The sequence below is a fragment of the Euprymna scolopes genome, chromosome 1, assembly GCF_053919585.1.
Source record: "Euprymna scolopes isolate OS-2025 chromosome 1, ASM5391958v1, whole genome shotgun sequence".
Classification (NCBI taxonomy): domain Eukaryota; kingdom Metazoa; phylum Mollusca; class Cephalopoda; order Sepiida; family Sepiolidae; genus Euprymna; species Euprymna scolopes.
The window spans coordinates 9,398,919-9,416,746 of record NC_136482.1 but is presented as its reverse complement, the minus strand read 5'-3'; the positions used below and the strand labels follow the sequence as shown (position 1 = coordinate 9,416,746).

General features: G+C 31.0%; 1 protein-coding gene across 1 annotated transcript in view; it reads right to left on the bottom strand.

The window, feature by feature from the left end:
• Positions 1-1,851: 1,851 nt before the first annotated feature.
• The window catches only part of LOC145279886 (tetratricopeptide repeat protein 29-like), a 55,044-nt gene continuing 39,067 nt past the window's right edge, over positions 1,852-17,828 (bottom strand). Inside the window, exons 8-10 of the mRNA XM_080131361.1 lie at positions 8,923-9,046; positions 7,373-7,861; positions 1,852-1,961 (exon numbers count right to left, since the gene is read on the bottom strand). Coding sequence (XP_079987487.1) covers positions 7,484-7,861; positions 8,923-9,046 — 502 coding nt within the window. The 3' untranslated portion in view covers positions 1,852-1,961; positions 7,373-7,483. The remainder of the gene's footprint in view (positions 1,962-7,372; positions 7,862-8,922; positions 9,047-17,828) is intronic.

Below are 17,828 nucleotides of genomic sequence, written 5' to 3'. Positions count from 1 at the left end.
AATTATATCAACATTTAAACTTCCCCAAAATAAAGAATGGGTTTGAGACATTTATTATTGTTATTAACAGAAAAAGAAATGATAAACAAATATGCAACAAATAAATGTTACCAAAGGCAAGACTCTTCTAGAAAGCCGAATAAATTTATTTGTGTTTAAACATTTTTTTTTACATAGGTATCACCACTTATCAAGGTCAAGAGGCCACTCGAGGATAAGGGTTAAAGATTGTACAGTAGAAATTGGAAATTGGAGAATATAGTAAACTTCTTTTAAAGTGTGTTTTTGGTTTAAAACGAACTTAGTGTCTCCTCTTTGAGAATTTAAAAAATGACTGCCTAATAACCCCAGCAGAAGAACCATTGATAATCGCTCAAAATTGAAAATTAAACAAACGCTGGTAGAAACACATTAATAAATGTTAACAATCGATCAAAAGTTTTATGCTGGACGAGTACTTTGTTTAATTTTTGACTTTTGAGCGATTAAGCAAAAATGGGTTGGAAATGATATTCATTTTACGTTAATTTTATGTGCGAAACAGTTTTGCTAGGCAAAATTTTAAAATAACTTTTTTTTTTCTTTTCACCACATAATCATTTAAAAATGTAGAATTCTATTTTGAGAAAATGATTTAGCTAAAAGGATTAATATATTTGCTGCTGCTGCTATTAGTATTATTATTATTAGCAGTAGTAGTAGTAGTAGTAGTAGGAAGAGGAGGAGTAGTAGGAGTAGTAGTAGTTGTAGTAGTAGTAATCGATCAAATGCGTATACTTTGTGAGAAAAAATATGAAAATTTTTTTTCAAAGAGGGAAGGTACAGAATAGTTTACAGAAATCCCTCCTAATGTTAAGAATTTGATTTTGATAAAGCTACTTAAATAAATGTGATTTTAAGTAGAATTTTGGAAACTTTAGAAAACCTCTGGAAAGCAGTCTAGATTGGGATCGCTTCCTTTTATATAAATGTTTTTAACAAAATATATATGTGCACATATATATGTGTATATATATATATATATATATATATATGTGTGTGTGTGTGTGTGTGTGTGTGTGTGTGTGTGTTGTGTGTATGTGTGTGTGCATGTGTATATATGTATGTATGTATATATATAAACAAACTAAAAGTTAAAATAAACAATATCTGGTAAATTTCTTAAATAAATGTATAAATTCATTAGGATAAAAATTTAAAAAGAGTAAAAAATAAATAAATTTAATCAGAATATAACTAAAAAGTATATAAAAATTGGAGTTTAATTCGGCCCCTAAAAAAGTAGATTTAATCTTAAAAAAACGTTATAGTAAGATTCTAAACATAAAACATAAAAAAATAAATTTGAACGCGTACCCAGAATTGGAGACAGACAGATTAACCCTAACCCAAATTCGGTGAACTGCTACACGTTAGACATAGCAAAATATCTCCTCTAAAATTATTTTTCAACTTTTTTTAATTTAAAAATTTTTTCTTGCCTGATGAGATCAATAATGATCGAAACAGTCTGCACATCGTAGCAAGATATGACTGTATTTACATAAAGAAAATAAAAATGATAAATTTGATCTCTTTGAGCACTATCAACGACCCTTCTGATTGTCTCTGTTACGTTTTTAATATTTTATTCTATATTTAATCCTGAGCCATTTTTTTGCATAACATTTGAGTTTATTTTTATTTTTACAGATAGTAAACATGAATATTATAAAATTTTCACACTGCACAAAGTAGTAGCTACTATATGATTAGCCATTGTCATCATAGCCAAGCAAGTGTGACACGAATGATTCTGCATAAAGAACTAAGAGAATAATGCAGTGATAGAATTGAAAAGTGGACAAATGATGGGCTTGAGAAAATAAAAATTTATTTTTCAATATTAAGAAAATAAAATAAATATGCAACGAGGCATTTTTAAAAAGTTGGAACTTTTGCAACTTGAGGATCATCATTTGCTGAAAGTAAAAAAAGGAAAAAATTATGTTGTCATTGATTGTTAGAGATACTTGTTGCGGGCCAGGGTATAAATATCCTAACTCGCTACAACAGAAAATAATGAAACGAATGGAAAGAAGGAAACAAAACTCAATTGCTGGATAAAATAAACGTGTTGTTTATTTTCTGTTGAAAAATGAATGTTTTAGGTGTAACACGTGTTCATGTCCGCGCGTGGAAAAAGGAGTGAGTAATGTAGTGGAAATGGGAATGACAGTCCAGCGTGTAGACAAAGAAAAAGATAGAGGGTTGACATCAGTAAAGCTGTGTGCTCAATAATGGCGGTACTCGTCCACGTGGAAATGTCTTCAGGCCAAGAGCTGTGGACGCGAACTTGTCTGGTTGGCGAACCCAGGCAAAAGGGAAGAAATAGTGAGAAAGTCAAATCAGTTCATGAAGAGAGAAAGCGTATAAAGTGTACGTACTGTCTGCCACCACACATACAGTAGCAGGGGACGTGATGTGCGCGGGCGTGCATACCCCGAAAAGGAGGCGGCTGGTCCGTCGACCTCTCAGCTTGGAAACCGAATTGGAAAGGGTAGGAAACAGTTTGTCTCTTGCTTTTATAATTGTTTCCGGTGATCTTTTGCGCATGTGTGGATTTCCTTCAAAGGGGAAGTGACATTGCCCATGTGTGTGTACATGTGCGTACATGTGTGTGTACGTTAGCATGTGTGTGTATGCACATGAATGTGAGTGTATGTATGCAAACGTGAATATATGTACGTGTGCGCATATGTTTGTGTGCACGTATGTATATGACAAGAAAAGTGGCTTGAAATGTGAACGCGTGTTTTTGTGTGAGACTAGAAAAGGCTTGCACAATACTCCCCTTTCCAGAAAAAAAAAATATGCAGTGTATATATATATATATATATATATATATATATATATATATATATATATATATATATATACACACATATATATATATGGCAGTGTTGTACTTTGTCCCAAAAATGTTCGATAACTCTTGGCGGTTCACAATTTACTATGACACCGTCTAAGCAGGTGCGCGTTCATATTAATTTGATTTTACGCAGACGAATTTGAATAAATAACCCGACGCTTTTTCATTAAAGTTTCGATAAATTTGCACTTTTTTTTTTTAATACGCACGTTAAAGTTATTTCAAGTTATTACAAATACAAAATTATTTAATTTATTTTTAATTTTCGCGTTTTAATTTTTTTTAAGTTATTTCAAGTTATTACAAATAAATTAATTTCGAACAAACAAAATATTGAATAAAATGACAATTGTATTAAGTTTTTGAATAAAAATTATTTAACACGAACAAACAAAATATTGAATAAAATGATAATTATTTAAGAACATTTGTTTAAGCATATTGCTCTCGAATGCATTTAATGATGCGAGGAAATGCGTGCTCCTTCTCACGTCGTCTCCACAACTCTTCCATGAGATGAGTGGAATAAATTCTCATTTGTCGCTAACTCTCCTAAGTTTTCTTTTTATGTGGGACCAAAATCCCTCCACAGTTTGTGTGTGGACTGATGAGTCTACTGGATTTATGAAATTTTGTTCGTGGAGACTGGAGCGCCTTATCGTGACTGCTGGGCATACTTCCGTAGGCCGCCCATCCGTCACTGATGATCCTGGTCCCTGGCAGAATCCAAGATCTTATAATTGGAAGTAGTGTGTCCCGATCCCTTCATTCTACCACTGCAAGATTGCATCGACTACTACCTCTTTCTACGGCTCCAAAAACCCACACTCCATTTTTTGCTCTCCCTCTATTATATTTCCTTCTGAAGAATAGAGACTCGTCGATCTCAACTTCTTTTGGTACATTTGTCTATTTGCATTCCACCCAGTTGGGTTGTCTATGATATCTTTTTCACATACTTCTCGGATGAAAGACATCCAGTTAACTATTGTGTGTTCCGATACACCGAATTCATCTTTTATTCTGCGCTGGATCATTTCCATGCTCCACCAGAATATTAATGTCAGCAACTTACTTATTGGCAAGCGGCTTCTTTCGAAGAAGGAGCCTTTCCTGACAGTGGCTGTGGATTTGCAAGAATCTGAGGGACAATTCCACACATATCCATCAGAAGTTTTTGACCGTTTATGCAGAACCCTACGATTGTTGCAACTTTGGCATACGCTGGTATTCTGTATCAGGCCTAAAGAAGCTGCAGCGTCTGATCAGTTCCAATGACTTCGGTAAACTTTGCAAATGTCCAACTCGTTTCATGTATTTCGGCAATTGTTAACACACGGTTAACAATTTCTGTTCTCATATTGAACAGATAAATAAAAACTAAATAAATAATATAAAGATAAATTAATTAATTTGTAATAACTAGAAAGAACTTAAAAAATTAAAACGTGCAAATTAAATAAATTAATTGTGTATTTGTAATAACTTGAAATAACTTTAACGTGCGTATTAAAAAAAACGTGCAAATTTATCGAAACTTTAATGAAAAAGCGACCGCGTGCTTTTTAGACGGTGTATTTTATTCAATTTCGTTTGCATAAAATCAAATTAATATGAACGCGTACCTGCTTAGACGGTGTCATAGTAAATTGTGAACCGCCAAGAGTTATCGAACATTTTCGGGACAAAGTACAACACTGCCATATATATATATATATATATATATATATATATATGTGTGTATATATATATATATATATATATTTTTTTTTTGTAAGTAATGTTTTCGGCAATTGATTTTTCATCCTGTTTTTTTTTTTTTCTGTTGGTGTGTTTTTTTTTTTTTAAATATCAAAAATGGAGTGTGTTCGTAAAAAAAAAGTATTTACTTACGCGTGGAAAAGACGTTTACTCTTTTTTTAGTCTGACATTTGTTTGTTTGTTTTTTTTGTTGCGTGCTGACATGTGCAACGAGTTGCTAGGACAAGAATTGTTCGTTTGGAAGGAAAATTTTTGTTTCGTGTTGACATCGTGTGTCAAGTTGACGGTGTCTTCGCAAGTGAGTCTGCGTTAGTGTGTGTACATTGTCTGTACGGGCGTTTGTTGCACATTCATTCGTGTTGAACGGTAGTTGTGGTTGCCGGCTGTCAGCGAAACTTCCAGTTGTGAGTTTATCAGTGTGCGTGGTGCATCTCAACTCGTATTGTTGATTCAAATTCTCCCTATGGAAGGAAGCCGAATTGCAAAGGGTAGGAAACAGCTTGTCTCTTGCTTTTATAGTTGTTTCCGGTGGTCTTTTGCGCATGTGTGGATTTCCTTCAAAGGGGAAGTGACGTTGTCCATGTGTGCGTACATGTGTGTGTACGTTGGCGTGTGTGTGTATGCACGTGAATGTGAGTCTATGTACGCAAACATGAATATATGCATGTGTGTGTACGTGTGCGCGTATGTTTTTGACAAGAAAAGTGGCTTGAAATAAGAACGTGTGTTTTTGTGTGAGACTAGAAAAGGCTTGCACATACTAACAATTGTAATTTTAGTGTTATTGAAAGAAAAAAAATGAATACTTAACCATAAATATGACACACCATGTGTAAAAAAAAACAAGTGTTTAACCAGCAAATAAATTATATATCTGATAAGTTTTGGATTATTCGGATTAATCTGACTACTGTTGTCATTTTAAGTGTTAGTGTCACAGTGAATATGTCGGTTTATTAGTTACTATAAATGAATTATAATTAAATAATATAAGATTATTAGTTACTATAAATGAATTATAATTAAATAATATAAGATTATTAGTTACTATAAATGAATTATAATTAAATAATACAAGATTATTAGTTACTATAGATTAATTATAATTAAATAATAGAAGATTATTAGTTACTATAAATGAATTTTAAATAAATAATAAAAGATTATTAGTTACTATAGATTAATTATAATTAAATAATAAAAGATTAGTTACTATAAATGAATTATAATTAAATAATACAAGATTATTAGTTACTATAGATTAATTATAATTAAATAATATAAGATTATTAGTTACTATAAATGAATTATAATTAAATAATATAAGATTATTAGTTACTATAAATGAATTATAATTAAATAATACAAGATTATTAGTTACTATAGATTAATTATAATTAAATAATAGAAGATTATTAGTTACTATAAATGAATTTTAAATAAATAATAAAAGATTATTAGTTACTATAGATTAATTATAATTAAATAATAAAAGATTAGTTACTATAAATGAATTATAATTAAATAATACAAGATTATCAGTTACTATAGATTAATTATAATTAAATAATATAAGATTATTAGTTACTATAAATGAATTATAATTAAATAATAAAAGATTATTAGTTAGTATAGATTAATTATAATTAAATAATAGAAGATTATTAGTTACTATAGATTTATTTATAATGAAATAATGTAAGATTATTAGTTACTATAAATGAAATTCATTTATAGTAACTAATAATCAGATATTATTTAATTATAATTCATTTATAGTAACTAATTATCTCATATTATTTAATTATAATTCATTTATAGTAAATGCAATTGTGTGTTATAGAATTTACTTTCGGTATCTGAATTTTTGCTGAGAAAAAAGAAGGCCACCATCTTAATTAAAATATGCTGTTGATAATAAAGAGGGCAACCATCTGAAAAGTATTCCTAGCCATCAAATTAATTTTTATTCTTCTTAATCATATGGCCCAACGTTAAAGAATATAAAATGACTATGCAGATTTAAATATTGATAGTATAGGAGAGAATGTATTGATGACAAAAGTTGAAATATTGACCGGCTTTACTTTATTATATAGAAGAAGAAGAAGAAGAAGAAGAAGAAGAAGAAGAAGAAAATATTCAAAATAAATTTTATTTATACAAACATACCTTGCTAAACAAATGAATTGAAGAAATATTTGGTTTTCATCTTCTTTCTCTTTTGTTTTTCTTGTCTATCTCACTGACCAAAAGTGATCTCTTTATTAATTCAACAACAAAAAAGGAATCATTTTCCCGACTCACTAACACCAATATTACATTTTTATTTTTATTTTTTACATTTTATAATATTGAATTTTTGGTGGGTGGAGGGTGGGGGTTCCATTAATTAAGTGGAAAGATGTAAAAGTACAGTGGCATTTATTGAAATAGATGTCGGCAAATTTATAGGTTTTAACCTCTGTTTGTTTCTGATCTGAGGCCTGAAGGTTTGGTTTAGTTGTTTTGTTTTACAGCATATCAACCCTTTTCAGGTTATTTAATGTTGAATTTGTTTTTTTTATGTTTCAAGTTCTTTATATCTTCAAATAACTAATCAACTTTAAGCATTATAGTCTTTATTGAATAGTCGATATAAGGTATTCCATGATGTGTGCATTTTAAAAAAATTTGCAAAGGACACATAAAAAAACTGACCTTTTATTGATGTTTCCTTCTTATCAGAATCTGAAAAATGTTCCCTTTTTTTAGATATTCCTAGCCAGAATAAATATCTGAGTTCCATAATCAATCTGACTCTTATCTTGGTCACTTGTTACTTTTTCCCATCTCTTCCTCATTATCTGCATTTTTATCTGTTTCTTCTTTTTCTTTCTGGATACTTTCACTGGGCTCTTTTCTTTCCATCTTCATCTCTTCTGTCTTTTGAATAGGCGGAATTATTTTGGCCTTTCCTCCTTTCTCGGCCTTCTCATCTGAAATGAATTCTTCAGTACGGAAACTCTTCCATTTCAGCAAGCCTTGAGTATTTGGCATCTGCACATTCTTTATATAGAGCACGTTCATCTTGTGTGCAAGAGCTGCACCAAACTGAACCCGATTGGCGCCTAGGGACTGCAGGTCATTGAGGGCACGTGAAATGTTGTAGGCCTTGCTAAACCACTCCACTGCTTCTTCATGCATCGCCTTCAAAAGAAAGAATTCAACATTTCAAAAGACAAAAATATTTTGTCACAATCAATCTTAAAATCAGGTATATATTTTTTAATGGAAATCACTCCAGACAAGACATGAAGGAGCTAAAAAAAAGTATGGCTTGAAGGTTAAAAACCAGCCAATTATAAGTGTTGGATGGACAGACTACAACCCAGAAAAAAGCAATTCTTCCTCCTTTGTCAAAAGCATCAAAGACAAGAAATGAAGCCATTTGATGTAAGAAGCTCAAAAAAAAAAAAAAAAATACTACTTTAAGGTCAAAAACCAGCCAACAATTAGTGTTAGATGAAATAGATTGTGACCTAGAAAACAGCAATTCTTCCTCCTTTGTCAGAAAGATTGCTCATGGAATGTGAGGACTAAAGGACAAAATGAGAGAAGCAAGAATTACAAAGCCTTCAAACATAAACCCAGTGTCCACTTTCCACTCTCCTAGATATACAATAGACGATCAACTAGCAGGAAGTGATGGTGGCTGTGATTAATGACGCAGATTGACGACCTGGATGTGCCAAGTTCTAATCCAGTTCATTCTACAGATAACATTTTCACTTAGGATATTGGCAACCTTCACATGGTCTCTCCTGTAAGCATCTGATGTCTTACTAGAAAGAATTCTGGTACTTATCCAGTTTATGACCCAACCTCCGGCAACTTCGCGTAGGCATCTTCTGATGGTTGGATGATGCTGAAGCAATTAGCCAATCAGCTGTCAAATGATAAATTTCATGAAAGCATAAAATTCATTAAAGTAAAAAAAAAATTTTTTAAACTGAAAATAATTTTCAACACACTATGTCAACATGAAATCCCCCTTTTTTCCATGTTAAGAATGGCTTTCTTTAATTTTTGCAGCAATATTGAAGTAAATGAATCAAATTGCAGTGGTTGCCAGCATAATGAGACTTTGCCTGCACATGATAGCAGACATTTAATTTTAGTTGTTAAAAAAGAAATAAGTTGAACAATGAAAGAAATAAAAACAACATACAAACTAATGAAACGTAAAAAGAAACTTTCAAACAACTTACAAGTAAATAACAGATGCTTCCCAGATGATGGCATGCAATGCTGTACGCTTGTTCCAGACCATTCTTTTCTGCAATATCAACGTACATTCGCAAGTAGGACATACATGTGTCAGTGTCACCCTTTCTGCAAGGATAAAAATCAGAGTTAACACATCACTTAATAAATGACATAACAACATCGTTTAGAGGAAAATATCGATTGTATTCATCAACATAGTCTCTTTCTAAGGTGATACACTGATTCAAATGCTTTTCTAATGATTTGATATTGTTTTTAAAACAATTTGATATTGTGTTTTTAAAACAATTTAATATTGTGTTTTTAAAAAAATTTGATATTGTTTTAAAAACAATTTGATACTGTGTTTTTAAAACAATTTGATATTGTGTTTTTAAAACAATTTGTCCTTGTTCTCAAAATATGCCTCAATTTCTAAAATCACTTCTCCACTAGATCCAAATCTCCTTCTATGTAGTATTATTTTGAAATCTGCAAATAGTCAGTAATTGCTGGGTCTAGATTTGGAGAATGGGATGGATGTGGGACTAGTGTTGCCATTGTTGTGATCAACGTCTGACACAATGAATTGTTTTGGTTAAAGCGTATTTTTTTTCATTTTGTACACATTTTTTTAGCGATTTATTTCTTCCATTGCACTTATTCACAATATCTATACAAAGTAGCAAAATAGTGCAAAATTTAGAAATATAAAAGAGAATATCACATCAACTAGTGATACTATTTAACCCATAGCTGGATAACAAATTGAGAGGTGGAGCGAGAGAGAGAGAGAAAGAGAGGGGAGAGTATAGCAAGTGAGTGGAAAGTGGCAAAATTTGTCTTTTTATTCTTGTAAATTTAACTGACTTTACAAACTGGCTTTTCCCATATTCATACAATTTAATCCAAACTGAATTGGGTGACCCAACGGGTCCCCTTTTCTAGTATGTATACTAATGAATACACCAATTATCAGATGTAGAAACATTATGTACAAAAATACTATCCTATTTATTACTAACACAAACTAACAAAATAACTTTGTAAAATTCACATGAATTCATTAGTTGCACTTGATACACGGAAAAAACATTAGACTGATAATTAAGTTTGATTTACAATGTATAATTATTTCATCTTTTGTACCTGTAAATTCCTGGAAAGTGGCTTCATGCTTTGCTGAGGTGATTTCTATATAAAAAAAAATTTATTTTATGTCTAATGCTTACAAGTACCATATACAATTAAGTTGCTTCCAATCCTTTTTCCACAAAGTAGGCAGGAGAACTTTTGTCTCTTTCTGATTTTTTGGTAACATTCACTCTCATAGAATTCCTCCAAGTTTTCAACTTCATAAGGTCTTCCATTGTTTCACAGACAAGCATAAAATCACCAGCATAAAGCATCTTTTGGGTCACAAATAAACACTTATTTTCTTTCATGAGGAAATGTCCCTGCTAGGCAATTTGGCCACACACTGACCAATCAGATTGCAGGATGCATTGATTTCATCTGTTCCCTAAAAAACTATTTTAGCTTATTTGAGAATCATGACCAGTTAGCAGAGAGAACTCTTTAAGCAACAAGGGGACTCGTCGCTTCTCTCTGTCTCCTGTGCTAGTTCACTGGACACCCAAGCATCAACAATCTTCGCTTGAAGATAACAACCAGCCGACCTTCGACAGCTCAAAAAACTTTCTTTTTTTGCACTTAAACACTGTTCAATTTTCTTTGAATTAAATAAACGTTCTCGTTGCTGTGATAAAAGAGGTTTTGTTTTTTCCTTTCATGCAACAATTTTCATTTACAACTAATATATAGAAATTTCTATGAGGGTTGTTCCAAAAATAAAACTTGCTTTTTTTTTTTTAACTCAAAAAGTGGAAGAGCTACGAATACGAAAGTGGTATCATTAAAATGAGTGACCTTTTATATTCCAAAAATTTATTTAACTACATAGTCACTATCATTCTCGATGCACTTTTGCCAGCAATGAATGATGACTGCGCATGCGTGTCTAGAGCAAGCTTAGTCCTACAAGAATTGTTCCAAAAGTAAAGCCTCCTATTTTTCTTGCAATTTATCAAAAGCTTTTTCCAAATCCACAAAAGCAAAACACATTTTCTTCTTCTATAGCAACTATAGTACTTTGCCTAGGCATGAAACCAAACTGTATTTCATCTACGAAGGGCGTTCCAAAAGTAATGCCTCCTATTTTTTATTCGGCCCAAATGGATCAGAGAAGATTGCAAATTGCATCTTTATGATGACTGAACTTATGCATTCATGACCTGAAAGTTTCATCTCTCTCCTGCAGGTATTGACGGTGTAAGACTCTAAGAAAACAACTCCTGTCTGGGACGTGCATCAGAAGCAAAGATACATCATTAAATTCCTCCATGCAGAAAAAATTGAATCAAACAACATTTACCGGCGCCTGTTAAACGTTTACAAAGCCAATGCAGTCGATGTCAGCATAGTTAGGAGATAGGTTCATCGATTTCAGAGTGGGAAACAGAGATGTTAATGGCAAAGCGCACTCCGGACACCCATACACAGCTATCACTCCATCGCTGGCAAAAGTACATGAAGCAGTGGCGGCTCGTGCCTAAGATTAGTGGGGGTGCTGTTTTAAAGAAAATACCTATTGTTTTAATATTGTGTAAAATAAAACAAGCATAAAAAATATAATTTATACGTATGCACACGTATAAAAATACAATAACTTAAAGGAATCCTAAATAGATGTAAATATTTTAAATATTTTACTTATTACATTCATTTGAAAGTAAACTCCATTTTTCTTGTTTTAATTTGTGAGAAAAGATTGATAATTTTCTCCTTAACTTCTGAATGACTGCTGAAGAACTTTTTTATCAATTGAAAGCACTGCAAGTTCGTTTACTCTTTCGCAACCCATGTTTTTTTTTTCTTTTCAGAGTTAAAAAACAACGTTCTACCTCTGATGTAGTCATGGGAATTGTCAGGATAATTTTTATGAGTTTTGTGATTTCACTAAGAACATCGTTTAAATTGTTTTCCAAAATAAATTTCAGATCAATTACTTTACAATATTCATGGATATCTGACCTACTATAAAATATTTCTAGCTCAGTTTCAAACTTTTCTTTGTCAATCATGGGATATGCTTCAGTTGTCAAGGATATCTCTTCTGTAGGTAGTTCTTTTCTTAAAACTAGCAAAGCTTATCTTGTAAAACAATTTAGCAAGTATTAAATGTTTAGTTGAAGAATATCTGTCCGTTATATCAACAGATATATAGTCACACAGTTCTTTAGCTTCGCCCTTGAGTGTTTATAAAGGATTTTCACAGTATTTGGGGTTTCTTGTCTCTAAAATAGCAGTTTTGAAATTTGTTATGTATTCATTGACTTTATATATGCTAATTTCCCGAGAATAAATTTCAACATGAGGCATAATTTTATGAAATAGTTCAAACCAAAATATGAAATTTTCATCGTTCAAATATTTCAGAATTCCTGTCGCTTCTGCAACGGTCTCATCTGCATATGATGTTGACTGAATTTCAGTGACAGATTTTTTATGCTTGAACATTTTCATGAACTCTATTTATGTATGTTAAAGTTCCACCTTGTGGCGGATACACGTAAAATGCTTACATCTAGATGCTTCTTGAAAAATGGACAGATGCTGTGGTGATCTAGAAAAGAAAGTCGGAATAGCCAAAATGTTAGAGATAAATATTCTAGCATTTTGTGTAATGCTTGCTGCATTCCTCATTATTAAATTAAGTTGATGCGCATAACAGTGAGTGAAATGTGCATTACTATAAACTGCTTTTATTTTCGCCTGAGTACCAGCTTTTTTGCTTTTCATGACATTTGCATCATCAAATGTCTGAGCTATCAGTTTTTGGCGATTCCCTTGTACGATTATATCTAATTGCTGTAGAATACGTTTTGATATCCCATCAACGGTTTGGTTTTCTGGAATAAAGAATCCCCAAAAGCGTTCAAGTATTTTTTCATCCAAGACGTATTGTAAAACAATGATCATTTTTGTATGTTCAGACACATCTGTTGTATCGTCAGCCATGACAGCTACAAAGGAGGCTTTACTAATTTCTGCCCTTATTTCATCACGGTATATTTGTAAAAAACAGTCAAGTATATCATTCTGAATAGTCTTGGAAACACTTTTGAAGACATTACTGGTTTCTAAGTGATTCTTTAAATCTGGATCTAATTAAGATGCAAAATTTAAAAATCCTCTAAATACACTTGGATTTACTGAATCATCTGTTTCATCATGTCCTCGTAAGGGAGTTTCAAAGTTCCCACAAAAGAAAATACAATCTATTATTTTAGATAAAATTTCACGGTTCTTCTTAACATTCATGTTATGATGATTGATTGAAAGTCTGAATGCCTCACTAAGTTTTTCTTTACTATTTATGGTCCCACAAATTGATAGGGAAACTACAGTGTCAACGTGCTTCTCATGCTTTTCAGTTCTATCTTTCATTTTGCTAATAGTTCTGAAACTATCTTTTGTCCATGTTACATCACCCCCTAACAACAAACAAGGAAAGCAGAACAATGCCTTTTTTAGTTCACAGCCGCAAAGCAAACTTTTCCGTCAGTACCATTAAAGCTACGAATATACACTTTGTTGTTGCTAATGCCTGGCTGAGATATTTGAATATCAGGCGTTGAACGGCTTCTTTTCTTAATTTCAACTTTATCATGGAGAGACAGCTGTGAAAACTCAATCTGTTGAAGTTCACTTACTGTCGCAGAAGTTATTTCTTGCAAGGAGGCCATGGTTAAATTCTGTTTATATCAACTTTGTTGAGAAAGGTAAGTACTAGGTAGTCTATTAGTAAAATATCAATTAAGGTAGAAGGAATACAATGTTTATGTGATCCACTTTTTGCGATTCAACTGAGTTGAATCATACTTTTATAACTTTCAGGTCACAGATTTTTATTAACGAAAAAAGTTCTACTATTTAACAACGGTTTTATTTATAAAAAGCTTGTTGTTAATTAAAAATAGACGCATAACAAAATAAGCTTGTCATTAAAATTGCTTTTTTTAATACAAATATTTTTAACTTTGCCATTATAAGTCGTCGAAAAAGGGGTAATACGCAAAAACATTTTAATAAAACACTATTTTAAATTGTGTACACTTTACAGAGTAATAAAAAAATATACAAATATATTTCTTTTAAACTTTACAGATTAAATAAAATTTTACGGGCTTTTCCGCAGGCAAACAAACGAAAAACATTTTTTATATACATTTTATTTACAATTTTTTAATAATTTATTTTTTCATAAAAACAAAATCTTTGAAATTTACTTGCCTGCAAACGATGGTAAAGTTAGGAGTTTACCATTTAAAAATGGTTTTATTGGATAAAAGTTTTATTCAAAATTTTAAAATGTGTGTTTATAACAAAACTTTGTAAATAAAATATAGAATAAAAAAGTTTACATGTTTGTACTATGAGCAAACAAAAAACATTTAAAGATACATAATTTTATTTACAAATCTTTTTACAACTTTTTATATAAAAACAAAACAAACTTTGCTATTTACTATTTGCTTATTATAAAAACGGTTTTACTTACTCGTTTTGTTATTGCACATTTTAATTTAAAAAACTTTGTTCAAAGTGTAAAACTTCTTACGTTGTACTCGTGGAAGGTAAATAAATGCTAAAGCTTATACATATATATATATATATATATATATATATATATATATATATATATATATATAATGTGTGTGTATATATATATATACATATATATATAATGTGTGTGTATATATATAATGTGAGTGTGTGTATATATATATATATATATATAATATGTGTGTATATAATGTGGGTGTGTATATATATATATATATATATAATGTGTGTATATATATGTGTGCGTGTATATATATATGTGTGTGTATATATATGTGTGTGTGTGTATATATATGTGTGTATATATATGTGTGCATGTATATATATATATGTGTGTGTATATATGTGTGTGTATATATATATGTGTGTATATATATGTGTATATATATGTGTGTGTATATATATCGTGTGTGTGTATATATATATATGTGTGTATATATGTGTATATATATATGTGTATATATATGTGTGTGTGTGTATATATATGTGTGTGTGTATATATATGTATGTGTGTATATGTGTGTGTATATATATGTGTGTGTACATATATATATATATGTGTGTGTATATATATATATGTATATATATATTTATATATACATATATATATAAGATAAAAACATTTCTAACTAAAATATATTTTAAAAATAAAATTTTCTTCGCTTTTCTACAGAAAAAAAAATGTAAATATTTATTATTCTGTAAAGTTTAACTACTACAAAGTAAATAGATTTCAAACTACTTAAAAACACAAACAAAATAAGCCATATAGGTAAAAAAACAAAAATAACATTAGTCGCGTTGATAGCCCGAACACTTTTAATAAATAAACAAGTTTGGCATATTGTATATTTTTGTCTGCTTAAATCGCATTTTAAAGTGTGGGAATTTTTTTTAAGGTGGAGATTTTATTTACAAGAACACGTTACATTTTTAATAAAAATAAAAAGAAAACATTTGTAAACAAGCCTCTTAAAAAAAAATAAGTGAAAACGCGCAAACACCGCATTTTACGAGCGTTTGGAACTGCGAAAACAACAGTTCCAAATTAGCTCATATTTGCCGTCTAGATCGGGCATGCGCACAAGTAAACTTCACTAAGAATGTGTCTAACTGTGAATTTCGCAGCTCCAAGCAAAGTTTTACTTTTATGCTTATATGAGTATGGGGACAATTATCGACATTAAGCTTCAGGATTATATATATATATATATATATATATATATATATATATATATATATATATATATATATATATATATATATAATTATTCTTTTTTTTTACTATAATAATTAAATACCTACAGACACTAGTGGTTCATCCTTTCGGGATTCTTCAGTGCAGGGTGTCACGATTACTACCAGTCGAACGATTCGAACCCCGCGACACGAGACATCTCTGGCTCGATTAGCGGAGGCCGTATCCATTCGGCTACTATTAACCGTGTGAAATAGCGTTGAATTTTAAACATTTTAATTTAAATGTTCATTACGTCAGGCAGACAGTGATCAAATCGTTATACGATGATCTACGCATAAGAGCTAAATTGACCGACTTTTTAATTCAACTGAAAGTGCTCAACGATAAGAAACGAATTTCTTAAAGGGGCTGTCATAATTATTTTTTTTTTTTTACTATAATAATTAAATACCTACAGACACTAGTGTTTCATCCTTTCAGGATTCTTCAGTGTAGGGTGTCACGATTACTACCAGTCGAACGATTCGAACCCCGCGACACGAGACATCTCTGGCTCGATTAGCGGAGGCCGCATCCATTCGGCTACTATTAACCGTGTGAAATAGCGTTGAATTTTAAACATTTTAATTTAAATGTTCATTACGTCAGGCAGACGTAATTATATATATACATATATATATATATATATATATATATATATATATATAATGATATATTATCACATAGAAAGAAAAAAAATAAACGTATTCTTTTTAACGTGTATCGATAATGATGAGTAGAAATGACTTGGGGGTGCTGCAGTTCCACAGCACCAGGCACGAGCCGCCACTGACATGAAGAATGTAGTAAAATAAATTCTGGTGCACAAAAGGTTGCTCATTTTAATGGTACTACTCCTGTTTTCTTAACTCTTCAACTTTGTTTTTTAGTTAAAAAATAGGATTCATTTTGGAACCACACTTGTAGATGAAATACAGTTTGGTTTCATGCCTAGGCAAAGTACCATAGGTGCTATAGAAGAACCTATATTGTTTTTTGTTTTTTTGTTTGTTTTTTGTGGATTTGGAGAAAACTTTTGATGAATTCCGAAAGAGAATATCTTGTGTGCTTTGCATAAAACAGAAACAATATGTGAGTTTTTCATTCTCAACTAGCTGGGCGTCCGGTCGTAAAATATACTTAAATATGATATTTTAATTTAATCGTCTAGCTGAAAACACTATCAATAATTTCCCCCACTCTTTATCTGTGCCTAAACCTAAACCTAGATTCCATGAAAAAAGCTTCTTTCTTAGAACTGCACGCCTGTGGAACTGTCTTCTGTTTTCCTGCTTTCCAGCTGACTACAATCTGATTGTCTTCAAGTCCAACGTAAACAAGTTCTTTATGAGCCGTTCCACTTAAGTTAACAAATTTACCAAATTTCTATTAATAACAATTACTATATTGTTCACTTGACTACTGTACACTCTTTAATACTTATCCTCGAGTGGTGATGCCTATGTAAAAAAAAAAATTATGTATATTCCATATTTGTTATTATAGAGTTAATTCTCTATCGATTATTATATATTGTATTGTAATGATTTAAAAAAAAACTGTGACTTGGGTACCATCAGCTAGAATCAAAACAAAAACACATAGCACTCTATCCTTAGTTGTTACCATTTACTATCGTTAGATGGATAAGAAATAGTTAAAAATGAACCGTCTATAAAGTTTAAATGTATATTTGCACATGCATACAATAGCACTTTAAGTCAACTTATACCGGCCCATTTTCAATTTTTTCCAATTTCGACTCGTTAGCAGTTATTTTACTGACCATAAAAAGCAGTTATTTTACTGACCATAAAAAACAATCCACAAAGAATACAATTATTTGGTCTGCCTCATGCCGCTTTGCTACCTTGCATCTTGGAGGAGATGCAGTTTGAAAAAATGGAGACAGGCATACAGACAGATAGACGGACACACAGACATAGTGAGTTTTATACTCCTCAATTAATATATGTAAAT